The 19,068-nt window shown below is 39.1% G+C and overlaps 1 protein-coding gene across 7 annotated transcripts in view; it reads right to left on the bottom strand.

Moving 5' to 3' along the window:
* TP53BP1 (tumor protein p53 binding protein 1) overlaps positions 1-16,922 on the bottom strand; it is a 68,685-nt gene extending 51,763 nt beyond the window's left edge. For 6 of the 7 annotated variants that reach the window (XM_004273930.4, XM_033435628.2, XM_033435629.2 and 3 more), the window contains exons 1-10: positions 16,766-16,922; positions 16,008-16,192; positions 15,635-15,728; positions 15,323-15,407; positions 7,608-7,738; positions 6,854-7,006; positions 6,373-6,502; positions 4,858-5,024; positions 3,396-3,525; positions 2,512-2,606 (exon numbers count right to left, since the gene is read on the bottom strand). In XM_004273930.4, the coding sequence (XP_004273978.1) occupies positions 2,512-2,606; positions 3,396-3,525; positions 4,858-5,024; positions 6,373-6,502; positions 6,854-7,006; positions 7,608-7,738; positions 15,323-15,407; positions 15,635-15,728; positions 16,008-16,192; positions 16,766-16,772 (1,177 nt within the window). In that variant the 5' untranslated portion in view covers positions 16,773-16,922. The remainder of the gene's footprint in view (positions 1-2,511; positions 2,607-3,395; positions 3,526-4,857; positions 5,025-6,372; positions 6,503-6,853; positions 7,007-7,607; positions 7,739-15,322; positions 15,408-15,634; positions 15,729-16,007; positions 16,193-16,765) is intronic. The other variant, XM_033435626.2, reaches the window with a different exon arrangement.
* Between the last annotated feature and the right edge of the window lie 2,146 nt (positions 16,923-19,068).

The following is a 19,068-nucleotide window of genomic DNA, read 5'->3' as shown; positions in this document are numbered from 1 at the left end:
GTCGATTTCCTCTTTTATAGCTGTTAGCAGTTGCCTTATGTATTGAGGTGTTCCTATGTTGGGGGCATATATATTTATAATTGTTATATCTTCTTCTTGGATTGATGCCTTGGTCATTATGTAGTGTCCTTCCTTGTCTCTTGTAACATTCTTTGTTTTAAAGTCTATTTTATCTGATATGAGTATTGCTACTCCAGCTTTCTTTTGATTTCCATTTGCATGTAATATCTTTTTCCATCCCCTCACTTTCAGCCTGTATGTGTCTCTAGGTCTGAAGTGGGTCTCTTGTAGACACCATATATATGGGCCTTGTTTTTGTATCCATTCAGCAAGCCTGTGTCTTTTGGTTGGAGCATTTAATCCATTCACGTTTAAGGTAATTATCGATACGTATGTTCCTATGACCATTTTCTTAATTGTTTTGGGTTTGTTTTTGTAGGTCCTTTTCTTCTCTTGTGTTTCCCACTTAGAGAACTTCCTTTAGCATTTGTTGTAGACCTGGTTTGGTAGCTTTTGCTTGTCTGTAAAGCTCTTGATTTCTCCATTGAATCTGAATGAGATCCTTGCCAGGTAGAGTCATCTTGGTTGTAGCTTCTTCCCTTCATCACTTTAAGTATATCATGCCACTCCCTTCTGGCTTGTAGAGTTTCTGCTGAGAAATCAGCTGTTAACCTTATGGGAGTTCCCTTGTATGTTATTTGTCATTTTTCCCTTGCTGCTTTCAATAATTTTTCTTTGTCTTTAATTTTTGCCAATTTGATTACTATGTGTCTCGGCGTGTTTCTCCTTGGGTTTATCCTGTATGGGCCTCTCTGTGCTTCCTGGACTTGAGTGGCTATGTCCTTTCCCATGTTAGGGAAGTTTTTGACTATAATCTCTTGAAATATTTTCTCTGGTCCTTTTTCTCTCTCTTCTTCTTCTGGGACCCCTATAATGCGAATGTTATTGCATTTAATGTTGTCCCAGAGGTGTCTTACGTTGTCTTCATTTCTTTTCATTCTTTTTTCTTTATTCTGTTCTGCAGCAGTGAATTCCATCATTCTGTTTTCCAGGTCACTTATCCGTTCTTCTGCCTCAGTTTTTCTGCTATTGATTCCTTCTAGTGTAGTTTTCATTTCAGCTATTTTATTGTTCATCTGTGTTTGTTTGTTCTTTAATTCTCCTAGGTCTTTGTTAAACATTTCTTGCATCTTCTCCATCTTTGCCTCCATTCTTTTTCTGAGGTCCTGGATCATCTTCACTATCATTATTCTGAATTCTTTTTCTGGAAGGTTACCTATCTCCACTTCATTTAGTTGTTTTTCTGGGGTTTTATCTTGTTCCTTCATCTGGTACATAGCCCTCTGCCTTTTCATCTTGTCTATCTTTCTGTGAATGTGGTTTCTCTAACAGCCTTTTTTGTAGAATGGATTCACTTTTATTTTTCACTGAAGATATCACTAATCATGTTATGCTTAGAATGATATTAGTCCATTTGGATACCTACATTGATTTCAAGAGAAAATAGCCAGACACAAACTTTGTGACAGAAGAAAGTCTAAGATTAAATTTTGTCATGGGTAAATGAAAACCCATGAGCACAGGCTCTGGAGGCAGCTGCCCAAGTTCAAATCCTGCCTCTGTGGACTTAGTTGTGAAATCTCTCTGTGCCTCCATTTTCTCATCTGTAAAATGGGGATAAAAGTAACACCTACTTCTTAGGAATGTTGTGAGGATTTAAAAAACAAACAAACAAAAAAAGAAACAAACAGAAGAACCCAGAACGAAAGAGAAGGAAAAAAGAACAGTGCCTGGCATAAAATAAGTGTTCAATAAATATTAGCTATTGTACCATTACTGATATATGAAAGAATGAAAAGGAAAAAAATCATGGAATTTATTGGAAAAGGCTTTGTAGAAGTAGGAAAAATTTAGAAATATCTTGAATGACTGGATAGGAGACTAGAAGAGAGCAAAAGAGGTTTAGATAATGACATAAATTAAGTAAAAAGAAAAACTTTCTTGTATATAAAGTAATATAAAATCACTAGGTCCTCAAAGGAGGAAGGGAATTAAGCCAAAATTTCTACCACCTGCTCCTAACGACTCTTTGGCTAAAACTGCTTTGATAATAGCAGAAATAACCTATAAAGAGCAAAAGAAACAATTTTTGGTTCCCTCTGACCAGTAACATGCTACCATGTTGCTGGACACTATTAGGCCAATAGCAATAAAGGTCTTCATTATACTACTGATAATTCATTTGAGTTCAACTTGAACAATTTTCCCTTAAGGGTCTTTTCAAAAATTAAATTGTCAATAGAGAATTCTCAAAAGAATCAGTGCTAGAAGAGCAAAGAACTAAGGAAAGCACTTAACACTAGGCCACTCCCCTGAAGCTTAGACATGAGTCCTAGCGAATAGTCGAGGTCACAGTGTTCTAACATGTAAAGGAACAGTACACTTCACAAGGCAGAAGAAGTGCTGCCCCTCTTCTAACCTGAGATCAACAGATAGATCAAGAGAGCTCACCTTTTCTCCCTTCTTGCTCTGTGGGACTGCTAGGAACGATAAAGGGGGTAGATCGGAAGGCATCAGGGGAAGGAGCAACAAGGTCTGAGGAATTCCTTTATACAAAGAGAGAGCCACAGGTTATTTTACCACAGCTACAGCTTCGCACTTGCTTTCTACTTTTTAACAGCAAAAATATCTGTAACTCATTCAAGTACTTATTAGTGCTTCTCTCAAACAGCTAACCGACCTTGGTAGAAGAGCCATGAACAATACTTCAATAACTATTTCTCACACCAGACATATCCAAAATTAGAATTAAAAAAAAGATTAAGGGAAAAGTCATATGATTACAAGAGAAAGTAAATGACCAGACACAAGGACATCATAACTGAAAAGCAGGATGAGATAGTGCTAAAAAAATTAATTCATCTGCAGATTTGAGACAAATATTTACTCCATTTTTTGCCTATTATGAGAAAGATCATGTATATTCTTATTAAAAAAAAAAAAGCAACCTCTTTGCCCTAATACGGATAAAGAAATCCAACTACTGTCAACTCTAGCATAACCTCTTCTGCACCCCTATGCCATTAAACGGGAAGAACTGCTAGCCAAATGGAGCAGCAGGCAGCTTGTTTTGGACATGTAACAGTCTCTAAATAACTGGGCAGTTTCTTTCCTGGTGAAACCTTTGGGCTACAATTTTAAAATCTCCAAATGGGAAAGCAGATCTACCTGCCTTCGATAATTCCACTAAGTTCTTATTCCCCAAAATTCTTAAGCCTAGAGTTTACTTTTCAGTTTCAAAAAGACTTCTGGACTACCAACTTTAGCTCTTTCAACCTTAGCCTAAAACCATCAGGCACATGTTTCCTTGAAAGGGTTATTTTAGGCTTACTTACGTGGAAAGACTCTCCTGAACAAGAGACCTCTGACCAGAGAGCTGCAGGAGGTGCAAAGTGGTGGCAGGTGTGGAAGCCAGAGAACACCCACCTTCTTCCCTTGAAGGAGTACAGCAACCATCAGAAGCTACTGAGAAAAAAAAAAAAATTCTAGTTGCATTTACTTCTCATATTGACATTACTGAATTGTCAAAAAAACAAAAAACAAAACACACTCAGTAGTACAAAAAGCATAATATTCATATATCCACCCATGTTCCAAGAGGGCAGAAACTGTTTTCTAACTGCAGTACAATTAGTGGAATGCCACACTAACGCAAATCTTGAGTGACCATTAAACATCCTCTCCCTAATGAATTATGGGTTTCTTTAATAAAGAATTGACGAAAAGAACTCCTTAGTCCTTTCTGTCATGATTAAAGCTTGGAGAAGAAAAGCCAGGACGCTTAAACCTCTCCTTGGCTGCTCTTCTTTCTGGTCAAGTTTCTATTATAAGACAGCAAGCGAGCCCTTTATTCCAAGGTCTACCTAAGGTGAAGTAAAGCTCATGCCATGATGCAGATGGGAGAAGTCAAAACGATGTGCATGACACCTGATGATGTGAACGCAACAACTTTCATGATTAGAACCTGGGCTCCTCAAAAGACAGAAAAAATACTAAAGCACAAGTAAAAGGATATATGAGCAGTCATTACTGATTTATACTATGAAGAGGCTCCTGTTGGTCCCTTCTCCTTAGCAACAAATGGAGTATCAGCTGTATTAATTGCAAGAATAAAGAAATTTCTTAAATACAACCTTGTAGCTTTAATGAGAGACCAGAAAAGGTTTCTTGGTGATGCTCTGTATGTCCTGCACACATTCACAGCATAGTACAGGAGTATAACCTTCTCTTCCTCCCTACTTACAACCAATACATCATATTTTGCTGATTGTTACTGAAGCTTTCTGGCTCTGTGAGGTTGCAGCATGGGGCACTGGTGGGGGTTAATGAAAGGTGAAACAAATACCATTCTAGTCTTCTAAAGGTATTATATTCTTTCTGCTGGACCATAACTTCCTATTTGTGGCAGAGGAACTAATAAACAGATGAATAAGTGACTGTTACCCAGGTGAACATGAAAATCTTCACTTAATTATCATGATATTTAAGATTTGAAGACTTATAATAACAGAAATAGCTACTCTTTCCATAACATTAAATCTGCCATATTATTAGCTAGTATTCTTCAGTATCTCCATTTCCAAAAGAGAAAGAAAATTATGTTAACACACGCTAAATAGCAATTATTTCCAAAAAGCCCTTCTCATTAATCAGCTAGAAATGTACTTTCCTTCCATACCACAAACAAGTCTGCACACCTATAAAGTGCCTTCTGACTTAAAACAGTAGCCTCAGAACAGAAATAAAAGTTTAGATCCTCAGAAAAGAAGAGCTACGGCAACGAATTACTCTTTGTACCTGTTTTATTGCTCTGGTCAAACAAGTCTTCCTGAGTTGACAAAACCTCAGGCTCTGGTGACTTCTGAATCTGCATCCCACCTTCCAGAAGTTCCTGAACAGATATTTGTTCTTTTGTTTCCACAGCAGCGAGAGAGCCTTTGGGACTAGCAGGCATGTCCTCTGACCTAGGAAATTCATATCACCAGGAGAAAAAGTTACTATGTTCAAAGGCTTTCATCTTTGAACAAAGAAGCATTTCCTGTTTTGTGTGTTTTCCTTTTTTAATTTCAAAACTTCCAGAAACTATTTATTAAAAGTGAAATAAGCTACACTTTATAATGATGCAAAGCCCTCAGCCCATTTCAAAGTGTGTCTCAGTCTCTCACAAAGCAATACCTCTTTTCCACTCTGCTCACTGCAGTGCTGCATGCTGTCCAAGATTTCTGATAAGTGAGTTAGGGATTTTTGTTTCATACATTGTTATCTAGAGGTGCATGAAGCAGTGTGATCCAGACGGCAACAATGCCAGAACAATGACCTCCCACAGAAGGAGCTTGGATGTAAATCATCCTCTGCACCAGCCACACACTTTATCTTCCGCTGACCTTTTTGATCTGATCTACTCAACCCAAGCCCCAAACCAAGACTCCTTCACACAAATACTACTTACACATGTAAGACACTCACTGCTGGCTCCGTTCCAGAGACTTAGGTGGTTCACCTACTCTACCATTCCCCAGAGTAAACAGGCTAGCAAAACTACCTAGAGAGTAATTTCCTAAGGAAAAGCGGAACGTTAAACTGAGTGTTTTGCATTAGAAAGACAACCTCTCTTGATATTCAACTTTGTTCAGTACCCCATTCCCCACTGTTTCTACTGAAGGAAGAAACAAAAGAATATTAAATGTTTACTCATTCCCTTCTCCAAAATGGAAGCATCCCACTTGTCCTCTGCCATATCTAAACTTGAGGTATTGACCAGAGACAATGCTGTTTTGGATACAACAATCACCATAGGCAGAACAAAGGTATACTGCCCAATTCCCACCAAGTTAAGAGCCTGAAAGACACGGGAAAAGAATACCTCCCTATTTATCTATGCCATAAGCTACCAGATGCAGGATACCTGAGGACCCAAAGCAATCTGGGTGCTCCTCAAGTATAAAAACAGTAGACTATCAAATATAATATTCTTTTGACGCTTACAACACTAGAGAATTTAGAAAGACAGACCACAGAGAGATAGCGCCTCTGCAGACAAAGAACAGAGAGGAGGAGTAACAACCAAAGATTAAGGGATCATCCTTACAGTTAAAGCAGCAATAAATTGGGCTTGTAATATGCCTAAAGATAAGATGACACAATGAGAATTCATAAACAATAAATGTTTCTACTGGACCATAAATATGCCCAGGGCAAGGGGGGAAAAAAAAAAATCAAGAATTTCTAAAAAAGTTTCCACCTGGCAAAGTGAAATGAGTGTAACCCGATAGCAGAAACCCAAAAATACTTTCTAGAAAGAACTTGGTTTACCTTGCAGGTGGTGAATTTTGCTCTTCTACTACAGGTACATCCTTACTGGGCTGTGGTGCCACAGGGATATCCTTGCTGGGCTGTGCTGCCATGGGGATACCTTCATTAGACTGTTCTTCATGCTTAATTGCTTAAAGTTTTAGAAGAAGACAGGAAGGAAATATTTAATTTTTCAAAGTACTAGAAGTAGTCCCAAATGCTTTTTAAAAGGCAAAGATTTTAAAGAAAGAAATACAAACTGAAAATATATACAGGCATCATTCCAGAAAGGAAAATAACCAATTACCCACTTACAAAAAACCTTAGTATGCAAGCCATCAACTGACAAGTACTGGCCAGACAACTCTACAACCTTACTATACTAACTTAGATTATATTAACTTAGATAGCTATAAGATATATCAAGGAAAAAACAACTAGCTCTAGCATGGGAGAAAATACTTATAAACAAACTCTAAATGCCAGAAAACATGTTACGTACCAATATTAGCATCCACATCAGATAGCCTAGTATAAGCAGAGTTGGTGGTTACTGACTGTAGATTGTCTGCTTCACGTGGCAGAGTTTGTTCCTCAACATCCTGGCTCTGGGAAAGTTCTAGAACCCCAAAGCCCAGCTGTGATGAGGCAGGATCTAGGAAGAAAACCCCAAGAAATCAGGTATCATCCCACAATATTATGTACTATGCAAGGTGCTGCCCTTTAGCAAAAGAAGGTCATACTAAGTCTTTCACATCAAAGCCCTGCCCCCCAAATTTTTTCAAAATAAAATTAAGAATAGAAGCACTAAAAGCAAAGGGGGAAAATGCATAATGAAGCAAAAACTGTGTCCCATAAAACCTTACAAGCACCTAATAAAGGTAGACTATTTCTACTTTCTAAAGAAATACATAAGCCACCCCCTACCGTGCGCACGCGCACACACACGCAGAGAGCACCGTACTTCATATTGTAATTCCACCCCACAAGGCATGCATCCCCAAAATATTTGAAAAACAAATGAATACAAAAGAAGTAGGAGTCAGTATGCAGAAAGGGGGCTAAAAAATGAGCTAAAAATTCCTGAACACCAAATTAGGTGGATTATCTTAGGCTACCAGCAAATTTCCTAACGACTATTCTCAATTTAATGATAAGAATTCTATAACCTGATAAAAGGGAGAAATTTAGACATCTGCATGCTCATGTTAAAGGGGTTAGACCAATCTACTATCCTGAAAAAGGCGTAAAGCTACCTTCAGCACCAAGGGAGTGTGTGGTATCGTCTGAAATATCTCCTTCTTTTTCCCTTTTCTCCTTCTCTTCCACCTCTTCTTCCTTCTCTTCACCCACAGGAGGAGCAGATTCCACTGACATTCCCAAAACACTATACAGCAAAAAGACACAATCATGTGTTCGCAGATAGGCTGGGATATTTTGCTCAAAGAACTCTTTAAATTTTATTGTGACTCCCCACACACCAACCACGTTTTAAGCAAATTTGAAAAAGTAAAAAACCTCACCCCATTATTGCTTCTTTCTACAAAAGGCACCTAAAAGGTTAACAACTCGTACAGAATTAAGTAATACAAATAAGAGACAGAGGAAGAAACAAACATACTTGATTTTTATCTTTCTCTGAAAAAATCTGAGCAGGGATAGAAAAATCTTGCACTCAAGAGAATTACTGACAAGTGACAAGAGAAGATGTGCATTAGATGTGCAGAGAAGGGGCTCAAAAATACATCTATTGGGCTTCCCTGGTGGCGCAGTGGTTGAGAGTCCGCCTGCCGATGCAGGGGACACGGGTTCGTGCCCCGGTCCGGGAGGATCCCACATGCTGCGGAGCGGCTAGGCCCGTTGAGACATGGCCACGTGTCCGGAGCCTGTGCTCCGCAACAGGAGAGGCCATAACCGTGAGAGGCCCGCGTAGCGCAAAAAAAAAAAAAACAAAATACAAACAAACAAACAAAAAAAACATCTATTTAATAGAACAGTTCACAAAAGAATTTTAGTAAAAATTCGTAGAATACATAACATAGAACCACAGTGGCTGAAAAAAATTCAGGTAAGACGTCTGTGTATTGAAAAGAAGACATCACAGGTCAAAAAACGATAAACAAAAGTAAAACACACATAACAATTAGGAAAAAATATCTGCAACAATATAACAAAAGAATAGTCTCCATAATATACAAGGAACTCGTAAGAAGAAGCTCAAGATATGAATGGACAAACAACAGAAAAGACAGCTCACAAAAAAATGAAATACAAGTATCTTTAAACATGTAAGAAATCAGGGCTTCCCTGGTGGTGCAGTGGTTGAGAGTCCGCCTGCTGATGCAGGGGACACGGGTTGGGGCCCCGGTCTGGGAAGATCCCACATGCCGCGGAGCAGCTAGGCCCATGAGCCATGGCCACTGAGCCTGCGCATCCAGAGCCTGTGCTCCGCAACGGGAGAGGCCACAACAGTGAGAGGCCCGCGTACCGCGAAAAAAAAAAAAAAAAAGGTAAGATATCAGAGAAACCATTTGTTGCCAATCAAATTAGAAAAGAAAAACTGTAAATACTGTACTACTAGTCAGTGCTGCCCAAACCTGAGGTGAGATTAGCATTATCACATACTGTTTATGAGAGTATAAACTAATAGAACCTTTCTGCAGAACAACTGGGAAATATGTATCAAGAGCTCTAAAAAATGTTCATACCTAGTAATTTCAACTGTAAAAAATAATTTGAAATATGAAAAGATCCTTATACAAACTTACTTTCGAAGTTCACTGTGACTAACAACCTACTGTAAGCCCAACAGTAGGTAAATGATTAACTAATTTCATAATCCATAAAATGGAATTTATGCAGCCATTAAAAATGTTCAAAACAACCAAATGCAACATGTAAACCATAATCTGGATTGGATACTGGATAAAAAATATATATATATATAAAATAAAGCCATCTTTGAGACAACCTGGAAAATCTGAATATGCACTTATTACTAGGTTTTACAGAATCGATATTTTCTTAGGTGTGATGAGGGTATTATGATAATATAGGATAATATTTTTCTTAGGGGATGAATGCTAACGTATTTGAGGGGAACTATGATTTCTGCAACTTTGTTTCAAAACAGTATATTTTATACACACACACAGAAAAATGCATAGTATCTTTTGAAAAAATGCATAGTACCTTTTCATCTCTACTGTGGGTTTAAACTTTTAAAATAAAAAACTAGGGGCAAATGTTATTTAGAGTTTTAATTGCAGGGGAAATTAATTGCTCATGTTGTTAAGCAAAAAGGTCAAGAAACACACGAACTTTTACTTCCCATGTGTCAACTATGTATATCAAATGCACAACAACAACAAAAAACAACAGGGAAAATAAGCCAAAATGTTTACAGCAATTAGCCTCTGGGTGGCAGAATTATAGATGACATTTTTGCCTCCTGTAACATTTCATATAAAGACCATTAAGCATAAGTTTAATAAGCATAAAAGAGAAGAAAACATAAATTTGCAAAGTTGGGGACCATGATCCAAGGAAGAGAAAAAAGGACTGAATAAAGACTTCCACAAAAATAAAACAGAATGTTACCTACACAACTGGGAGGACCAGATGCCTGACCTCAGGAAACATAGGGAAAGAAAGTCAAGAGTGTGTATGACAAAAAGTAGAAGAGCAAATGAAAGACAGCACAAACCACACACCTTGGATCTTCCTCAGTCTCTTTTGGTGGTTTTCTTCAAGTTCCTAATGCTCGTAGGCACAGTGAGTCCTCGGACCTCTTCTTCACCTACAACTCACCCCCTTAGTGATCTTATCCAGACTCATGGCTTTGAACATCATCCATATGCTTATGACTCTGGAATTTTAAATCTCCAGCTTAGACCTTCTCTAGACATTCACATTGTCAACTGCCTCCAACTGGCAATTGAAAAGGCAGCTCAACTGTAACAGGTCTATAACTGACCTTCCCCTGCAGTCTTCTCATCTCAATTAACAGAAACTCCATTCTTCTAGTTCCCAAATGAAAAACATGGAATCACTGTTACCTCCTTCATCTCTTGCATACTTCACATCCACTCTATCTTTGAATCATATTTTCAAAAACCCAGAATCTCACCACTCCTCATCCACTTCTACTCTGGTCTAGCCACTGTCACATTTTGCCTAAATTATTTCAGTAGTCTCCTAGTAGGTCTTCCTGACTCTACCCTTGCTCTCCCTTCAGACTATTCCTTTTTAAATTTAATCTGAAGAGCTTTTTTTTTTAAATTTTTATTTTGCCCAGCTTTATCGAGGTATAATGGACAAATAAAAATTGTATACTCTTCAGTCTATTCTTGATCCAGCGGCCAGAGTGATCCTGTTTAAATCTAAGTCAGATCATGTCATTCCTCTGCTCAAAACCGTTAAATACTTTCCTAAGAGTAACAGCCAAATTCCTCACAATGATCCATAAGGCTTTATATATTCTGATTCCCTCTTTACTTCCCTGACCTCTTCTCCCACTCCTCTCAAGCACTCCACGCCAGCCACACTAACCTCCTTGTCATTTCTCAATTATTCCAGGCACATGCTTCTCTCAGGGCTTTTGCATTTGCTGTTCTCTATGCATGGATTACATTTATCCCAAATAATAGCAGAGATCACTTACTTAAGATTTTTAGTCAAATGTCACATCACTAAAGCATCCCCTAAGTCACCCTACCTAAACTTGCAATTCCTTTGATGTTTCCCATCCCCTTCTCTGCTTTATCTTCCTCTTCAGCTCTATCAGAGTCTAAGATACTATATATTTTTACCTATCTATCATGTATTGCTATATCCCATACCAGAATGTAAGCTCCATTAAGGTCTAGGGTTTCTTATCTCTTCTGATCACTTTGTATCCCCAAAACTCAACAGTGCTTGGCATATAGGAAATACTCAATAAATATTTAATTAGAATGATTAGGTGAATCAGAAGAGGCTTGAAATTAATCCAATTATAGACAAAAAATAGTACTGATATTAAACTTTTCTCCACTATCCAAAACTGATGGAAAAAAAAAAACAAAGGTTTAAATATATTATTTAGAAATACAGAAGTAGCCAATGAAAGAAATAAAACAATTATCATCAAAAATTAGGAGAATGTTGTTGTGAGTTAAAACCTCATCTTTCATTATGGAACTCAAGTGTCTTAATTTGATAAAACAAGAAATGGTAATACAACAGTGTTACTTAGTTTTACAACAGTATTAAGAGCTAGGAAGATAACCTCCCAAAGAAATAAAAGCACAAACACTTAAAAAGCTTTACCTCTGTGAAAGGGGACCAATGGTGGGAATGGACTCTTTGCTTTTCTTAAGTTCTTTTTAAAATAAATTATGTATTTATATCACTCTTAAAAATATTTAACAGGGCTTCCCTGGTGGCGCAGTGGTTGAGAGTCCGCCTGCCGATGCAGGGGACACGGGTTCGTGCCCTGGTCTGGGAAGATCCCACATGCCGTGGAGCGGCTGGGCCCGTGAGCCATGGCCATGGAGCCTGTGCATCCGGAGCCTGTGCTTTGCAACGGGAGAGGCCACAACAGTGAGAGGCCCGTGTACCGCAAAAAAAAAAATTAACAGATCTCATCAAAATTAAAAACACGCTCTATGGAAAAAGCCTCTTAAGAGGATGAAAAGACAAGCTACAGAGTAGGAGAAAAATATTTGCAAACCACATATGCTACAAAGGACTAATATATAGAATATATAAAGAAGTCTCAAAACACAATAAAAAAAATCCAGTTAGAAAATAGGCAAAAGACATAAACAGACATTTCCTTGAAGAGGATGTACAGATGGCAGAGAAGCACATGAAAAGATGTTCAACAACATTAGCCATTAGGGAAATGCAAATTAAAACCTCAGTGAGATATCATCACACACTTATCAGAATGGCTAAAATAAAAAATAGTGACAACACCAAATGCTGGTGAGAATGGAGAGAAATTGGATGTCTCATACACTGCTAGTGGGACTGTAAAACGATACAGCCACTCTAGAAAACAGTTCAGCAGTTTCTTAAAAAAACTGAACAGGCAACTACCATATGACCCAGCAATTGCCCACCTGGCCATTTATCCTAGAGATATGAAGACTTACAAAAACCTGTATGCAAATGTTCATAGCAGCTTTATTTACATTACCCAAAAACTAGAATCAACCCAGATTTCCTTCAATAGGCAAATGGTTAAACAAATTGTGGTACATCCATACCATGGAACACTACTCAGCAATAAGAAGGAACAAACCACTGATACATGCAACAACTCATATGGATCTCCTGGGACTTATGCTAATTGAAAACAGCCAATCCCCAAAGATTATATACTGTATGATCCTATTTATATAACATTTTAAATGACAAAACTTTACCAGTGGAGAATGATCTTTTTTTTTTTGGTCCCACTGCACGGCTTCCTGGATCTTAGTTCCCCACCCAGGGATCGAACCCACACCCTCAGCAATGAAAGCACAGAGTCCTACCCACTGGACTACCAGGGAATTCCCCAGAGGATGGTCTTAATTAGCGGTTGCCAGAGGTTCATGTGCAGGAGAGGGAGGTGGGTGTGTTTATAAAAGGGCAACACTGGAGCTCCTGTTCGGCATTTTGACCTCAGTGGTGGATAAACCTACACAGGTGATTAAGCTGTAAAAAAATTAATACACACACGAGTACAAGTAAAACTAGGGAAATGTGAATAAGTTCATTGGATTTTATCAATGTTAATATTCTGGTTGTGAAAGTATACTATAGTTTTGCAAAGTGGTACCATTGGGGGAAACTGGGAAAAGTACACAAAGAATCTCTCTCTATTATTTTTTTACAAATGCATGTGAATCTACAATCACCTCAATTTTCTTAAATGTTTAACAGGGAAATAAAAATATCCTCAGCATCTTATTTTAGGACACTTCATGTTTAGGACCACAGGCTTACATCACAATAGGACATTAGATAAGAGAGGAAAATCTTTTGGAATTTTATGATATATAAAAGTTCACGAACAGCCTTTTTCAAAATATCTGCATTAATAAATAAAGACAACATAAAGAGATCAGTATACATGTGCTTTGAAGTCAACCCCTTTTGGAATCAACCCCACATTCTCTGCGGTTTTCGTGGCCTTTACACATGCTGCTCCCTGTGTTTGGAAAGCTCCTCCTCCCACATGCCACACTTCTCCCCAGCCCTTCAACTATGCCTAACAAATTTGTATTTATAGTTTAGATCATCCTTCTCAAAGAGGTTTTCCCTTATCCCCCATGTTAGGTTATATATTATTTTTTTCCTCTTTACAATCATCACAGTTCTCACTGAATAGCTATTTATGTAATTATTTAACATCTGCTTCCCCTATTAAATTGTAAGCTCCATAATGGCAAACATGCTTTAAAACACCTACCACAGTGCCTGCACATTTACTAAATGTAAGCATTCAAGTATTTTTTTTAAGGAAAGAGCAACACCTTGATGCAAAAAGGGAAAAGAAGTAGCATGAGACTTCTCAAACAGTACCATTAATTTATAACAAGGGGTACACACGCATTCTGTCCCCACTGGTTCAAACTCAGATGCCGAGCCACAAAAACATAGATAAGCCTGGCACATGTTCCTAAAGAGGTATCACAAAAACTTAAATGCCTACAAAAAGCAAAGAAAGGTAACATAAATGAGTTAAGTGGCTGGTTTAAGAACAAAAGCACAAGCCCTAGGATAAATGAAAAAAGAATACCTGGCCTCAGTGTCCAAATACAACAGTGAGTTACAGGCACTATGACAGACCATAGCACTCATGCCCTATCTAAGCAGAGGCTGGCTGCTCACAGCTCCCGCCAACTGCTGCCAATAATACAACAGTTGCATTACTTCCGGCCTAGTAATCCCAGAAGCTGGAAATCTAAGTTCTATGTGAAATTTCCCTATTTTTAAATTCTATCAACTAATTCAAATATATTTTACAACTATGTGTGGGCCAACTAGAACCCACCTGAGGGCCAAAATAAGTCCACCAATTTGGGGATTGTTCTAAAGCATCCAACTGATGATTTGAAAGAAAAAATCTAAGTGCAAACACAGAGTATTAAATAGAACACAAACATACACACACAAAAAAGCACTTATTTTTGAGATAAAACCCTAGTCTTTCACCTCATACTAACATCCTCCTCTCTGACTACCTCCCTTTTCTATTCCACCACCCCAAGACTCCTACGTTCTCCTTTGATCTTAGGAGAATTTGGGTATTGAATAGTAAAAAAGAAAGAGAGGCACTTGAGTCAGAAGGACTCAAAGCCCAGCTCTGTCACTTACTAGCAATGCATTCTAGAGCAAGGTTTTTAACTTCTTTGCCTAACACTTCCCCACCTAAGTAAGGGAAGTAACATAATGTGTTCATCGTACAACTGCTTTAAGGATGAAATTAAATGGCAGTATATATCAAACATCCCATCTAGTGCCCAACATAGAGGATAAACTCAATAAATGGACAATGTAAAGATATACAGGAGACAAAGTAAAAACTGAATACAGTTTAGGGTATGAATTAAACATTCTGGGTCTAAAACTGGCGAGGTTCTTTGGTTGGTAGGTAGAAACCATGCTTAACTGTTTTGATAATATACCTAAATATTTTTTGATTATTTTTTCTAGTAATAAGTCATATCCAAGCTAAGAATAAGGAATGCTTGTTTCACATGCACAAGGTAGATCACAATCTGAATAATGTAGGTGCAAAAAAATGTTACCACCTCACAAAAGAGATTCCAGCTATCAGTACCAACAGAATGCTAGTTAATACAATTCTCAAATCCCACTCCCTAATTCACAAAAATAAGATTAATCCTTTTATCCTTGGAATGAGACAACAGGTACAGATAAAAAAACTGATCCACTAATACATTTAAATAAATTCCTTCAAACACTAGTATACCTGCTTGTCCTATTTGGCTGAGGTAACTGTTCAATGACCTGACTGATGGAACCACATGTGTCCAAATGAGAAGAATCCACAGACTCTGAAAAAAATAAGTGGATATTAGCAGAAAAGGCATTTACCACCAAACTGTAATACAAATTCAAGAATGCAGACAATACCAATCTAATCAGCTACATTAGAAAACCAACCTTTTGAGTACTGTGCACCAGATACTGTGCCAGACTTCCTTACATACATTCACCACAACCACATAATGTTTATATCCACCCAGCTCCAACAAGAGCACCCTTGCAAAATGGACTTCACCTGCAGCTTTGTTTTCTTTCAGTTGTTCACTGAAGCTACTATTACTGTCTCCTTGTTCTTCTCCAGCTGTTTGTTCACTATTGGACACAACATCCTAGAAAATATACATATATAATATACATCCCAGAAAATATACATACAAAATATACATTCATAATGTATACATACATATGTACATAATATGAAATATACATTTCATAATATACTATATATGAAATAATCCAAAATGATACATATTTTTGTGAAAATGATTTTATTTTCCAGCCAACTTTATCCAAAAGATAGTGATCTCCTAAGTACTTACTTTGCAGCTTGGTCTAGATTAGGGGAAAAAAAAATCTACTCAATCATTTCCAAGCAACCTATCACTCACCAACACAGGGTTCTCTTTGTGCGTCTGTAGATTAGGAAGGTGTCGAGATAGCATACTGAAGCGAGAACCAGAATCATCGTCTAGAACCTGGCTTTCAGGCTGAGAATCTTCAATGATCAGGCAAGGAGTGTCTTGCTGAGAGAAATCTGACTCCAACTGACTTCCAGTGGGGTCCATCTGCTCCCCTGGAATGGAATAACAAAAGATCAGTTCTGTGTAACCTACTAGCCTTCCTCATGCAGTCTGAGCTTAAATAATGAGGCAGAAGTACAAGACCTGGAAAAGGGGACCAGTGTAGGACTCTTCCAATTAGAACATTATAATCGCTGCAGTCACTTTCCTATCATACCTTCCAAGGCCCGATTTCCTCGTTATTTACAATCAGCCTGCCTATCCTTCTCTCCCCCTTCCATCACCTTCCCGTAGACACCCTTTCCCCTCCTTCCTAACCTCTTCTCTCCCCGCCCCTTTTTCCATCCCCCACAACTCTCCCTACGTCCTTCTGGCGCCTCTACCACCCCGCAAAAGGCTTCTTTGTAATCTCTGCTCGTTTTAACCCCCACAGGTCTTCACGCTACCTCACGACCACCCAGCCTTTCCAGCTAGGGCTACCCCACCCCCTCCTCAGGGCCCTCCAACCCTTTCCCTGTCACCGCCGCCATGCTTGCCACCCCGCCCCCTCCGGTCGGCCATCCCCTTCAGACCCGAAACCCAAGCCTTCAGAGCCTACTACTCCCCCACTTTTCTCCAAACAGTACCAGGCATCCCGGCGGGAGGTCCCTCGCGCTCCAGCTAGAGATCTCCGCACGCTCCCGAGGTCCCTCCAGCTCGATCCCCAGGTCGACGCTGTAGCCACCGCCGCCACGGGCCGCGAACTCCCCCTTTCCCGTCGCGTCACGCGGTATCGGCTCGCCCATTCGCTGTTGCTGCCCGCCACTCAAGAAAACCTGTGGATGATTGGTGGCTGGGCGGAGTGCCCCGCCCCACGTAAGAAAAAGGAACACGGCGGCGTGTTTCCATGGCAGCCTGGACGTTGCAGGCCGTCCCTCTAATACAGCCGGAGAATGACAGTATCCTTGAACCGAAGGGACCTTGAGAGGGCGTGAAATATATTCCCCTGCCTCCAGGACGGTTGTTTGTACCACTAGTCAGACATAAGAGAAAAGACCAATTTTCTATCGTTCATGCACCATAAGGCCCCTTCTCTCACCCTCTTCCGTGGAAAAGGAGAGGGTTTCCCGGCTTTCTAATAAAAGGGCAAAGAAGATCCAGGATGGCTAGAATTTCAGAGCTGGTGAAACTGAAGAGAGAGGACTCTTTGGGGTTTACCGGGTCAATCAGGATCCCTTTTGTAGGCCTCTACGCGAATTCAAGGGCTTCACATTACGTCTCTGCCAGTTCTTTAAAAAAAAAAAATTTTTTTTTCCATTTACATTGTCTGAGGGCCCCGGTAAGCCATATTTTTCCCCATTACCCTTTCCAGTCTGAAACGTCGTAGTTCAAGCTTCACATTTGCTTATCGTTGACCTATCTTTTGTGGAATTGCAGCCTACAGAGACCATAGACCCAGACATGTTTTGCACGTCCGGTTGAGACAATTGAGCACAGTAACTGTCAGACTCGGTGGTGAAGAGAACAGCTGCCGCCCCTTTAACTAGATGACCTCAAAGGTCCCTCGAAGCCTTGAGAGTCTATTATCCTAATTATGGTGCCGGAGTCTTATGGAGGGTGTGGCAGCTGTGACTTGTATTAATGAAAGAGGCTCCATGAGGAATATGGTTTTGTTTCTGAGTTTTTTTGCAGGGGGTGTTGATTTTTGTTTTTAAGTGGTGGTTGGATCTGGGATGGAATTCTAGCCAGAGCAGCAGCTGTCAATAGGGAAAGCACCTAGCACACTGCCAGGCATATACATAGTAGGCATTCAATAGGAAGTAATTTTCTCTCTCTACCCCAGCCTCAGAATGACTTAAGCACAGCCCAACCATGATTCTCCAATTCTGTAAATACCCAATTCAATACCTGATATAGGCTAAGCTGAAGTGGAGCTTCCTACCAACGAATGTTCTCCCTATCAAAGCATGTCATCTCAGTATATGATACTTATGGGAACAAAAGGACAGAATCTTTGAAATGAAACTTTCCTGAAAAATCTAGAATCTATTGTTGCTATAACTAGAATATAATTAGGGTCCCCAGAATGTTTTATGAGTGGAGCAATAAGTGGAATGGAGAACACAGAGACACATCCCACTTCTTAATCTTGAAATCATTTATAATTGATTCCTCTCTTCCCCCCCCCCAATGCTACAGAATACCAGTGACCAAATAAATTTAATCCTGAAAAAAACAGGTAAGGTCAATATTGACTACACTCGGTAGACAAAGTGAATTCATCTGCTTGATGTGAGAGGACACCAACAATCAGGTCCTGATGTGACAAATCTTGACCTTGATTACCATAAAAATTCCCCAAAGTCACTATATTTTTCCCTTCTCTGTCCTGCTACTGCATTTCCCATCACCAAGCAAGACATAAATAAGCAGGCTTTCTTGCTCATTTGACAAACAACTGTATGTTTGTCAAAACTTATAAAACTATATACTAACAAGGATAAATTAAACCTCAATAAGCATGATTAAAAATAAATAAATGAGCCTGAGCCATTCCCATTACTAAATAGAACAAGAGCTTTAAAAAAACCAAAACAAAACTGTGAAGAAAAACGTGAATTCCTTGTTAAGCAGGATGATAATGAAATTAATCATTAAATTACCCAAAAAGATCAGAAAATGCAGGCAGGATGGTTACCCACTGAGGCTGTGACTGATTAGAGTCAGGTGAGCCAAAGTCCTTTATTGACTCTTAGACTGCAAAGGACCATCAGCATATCTGCCTATCTACAGGTGCATCTTTACCTAGGCCACCTCCGAGAAATCTAATCTACCTCTAAAGCCCTCCAGAGGAGAAAATTCCGTCAGAAAATTCCATCAGACACTATGTTAACTCACTTTGAAGTTTAACAGACCTCATTGCCTGAAAATTTTCTTCTAATTATCTAAC

The sequence above is a fragment of the Orcinus orca genome, chromosome 2 (assembly GCF_937001465.1).
Source record: "Orcinus orca chromosome 2, mOrcOrc1.1, whole genome shotgun sequence".
NCBI classification, from domain to species: Eukaryota; Metazoa; Chordata; class Mammalia; order Artiodactyla; family Delphinidae; genus Orcinus; species Orcinus orca.
The sequence above is the reverse complement of the archived record's forward strand: the minus strand, read 5'-3'. Positions and strand labels throughout refer to the sequence as shown.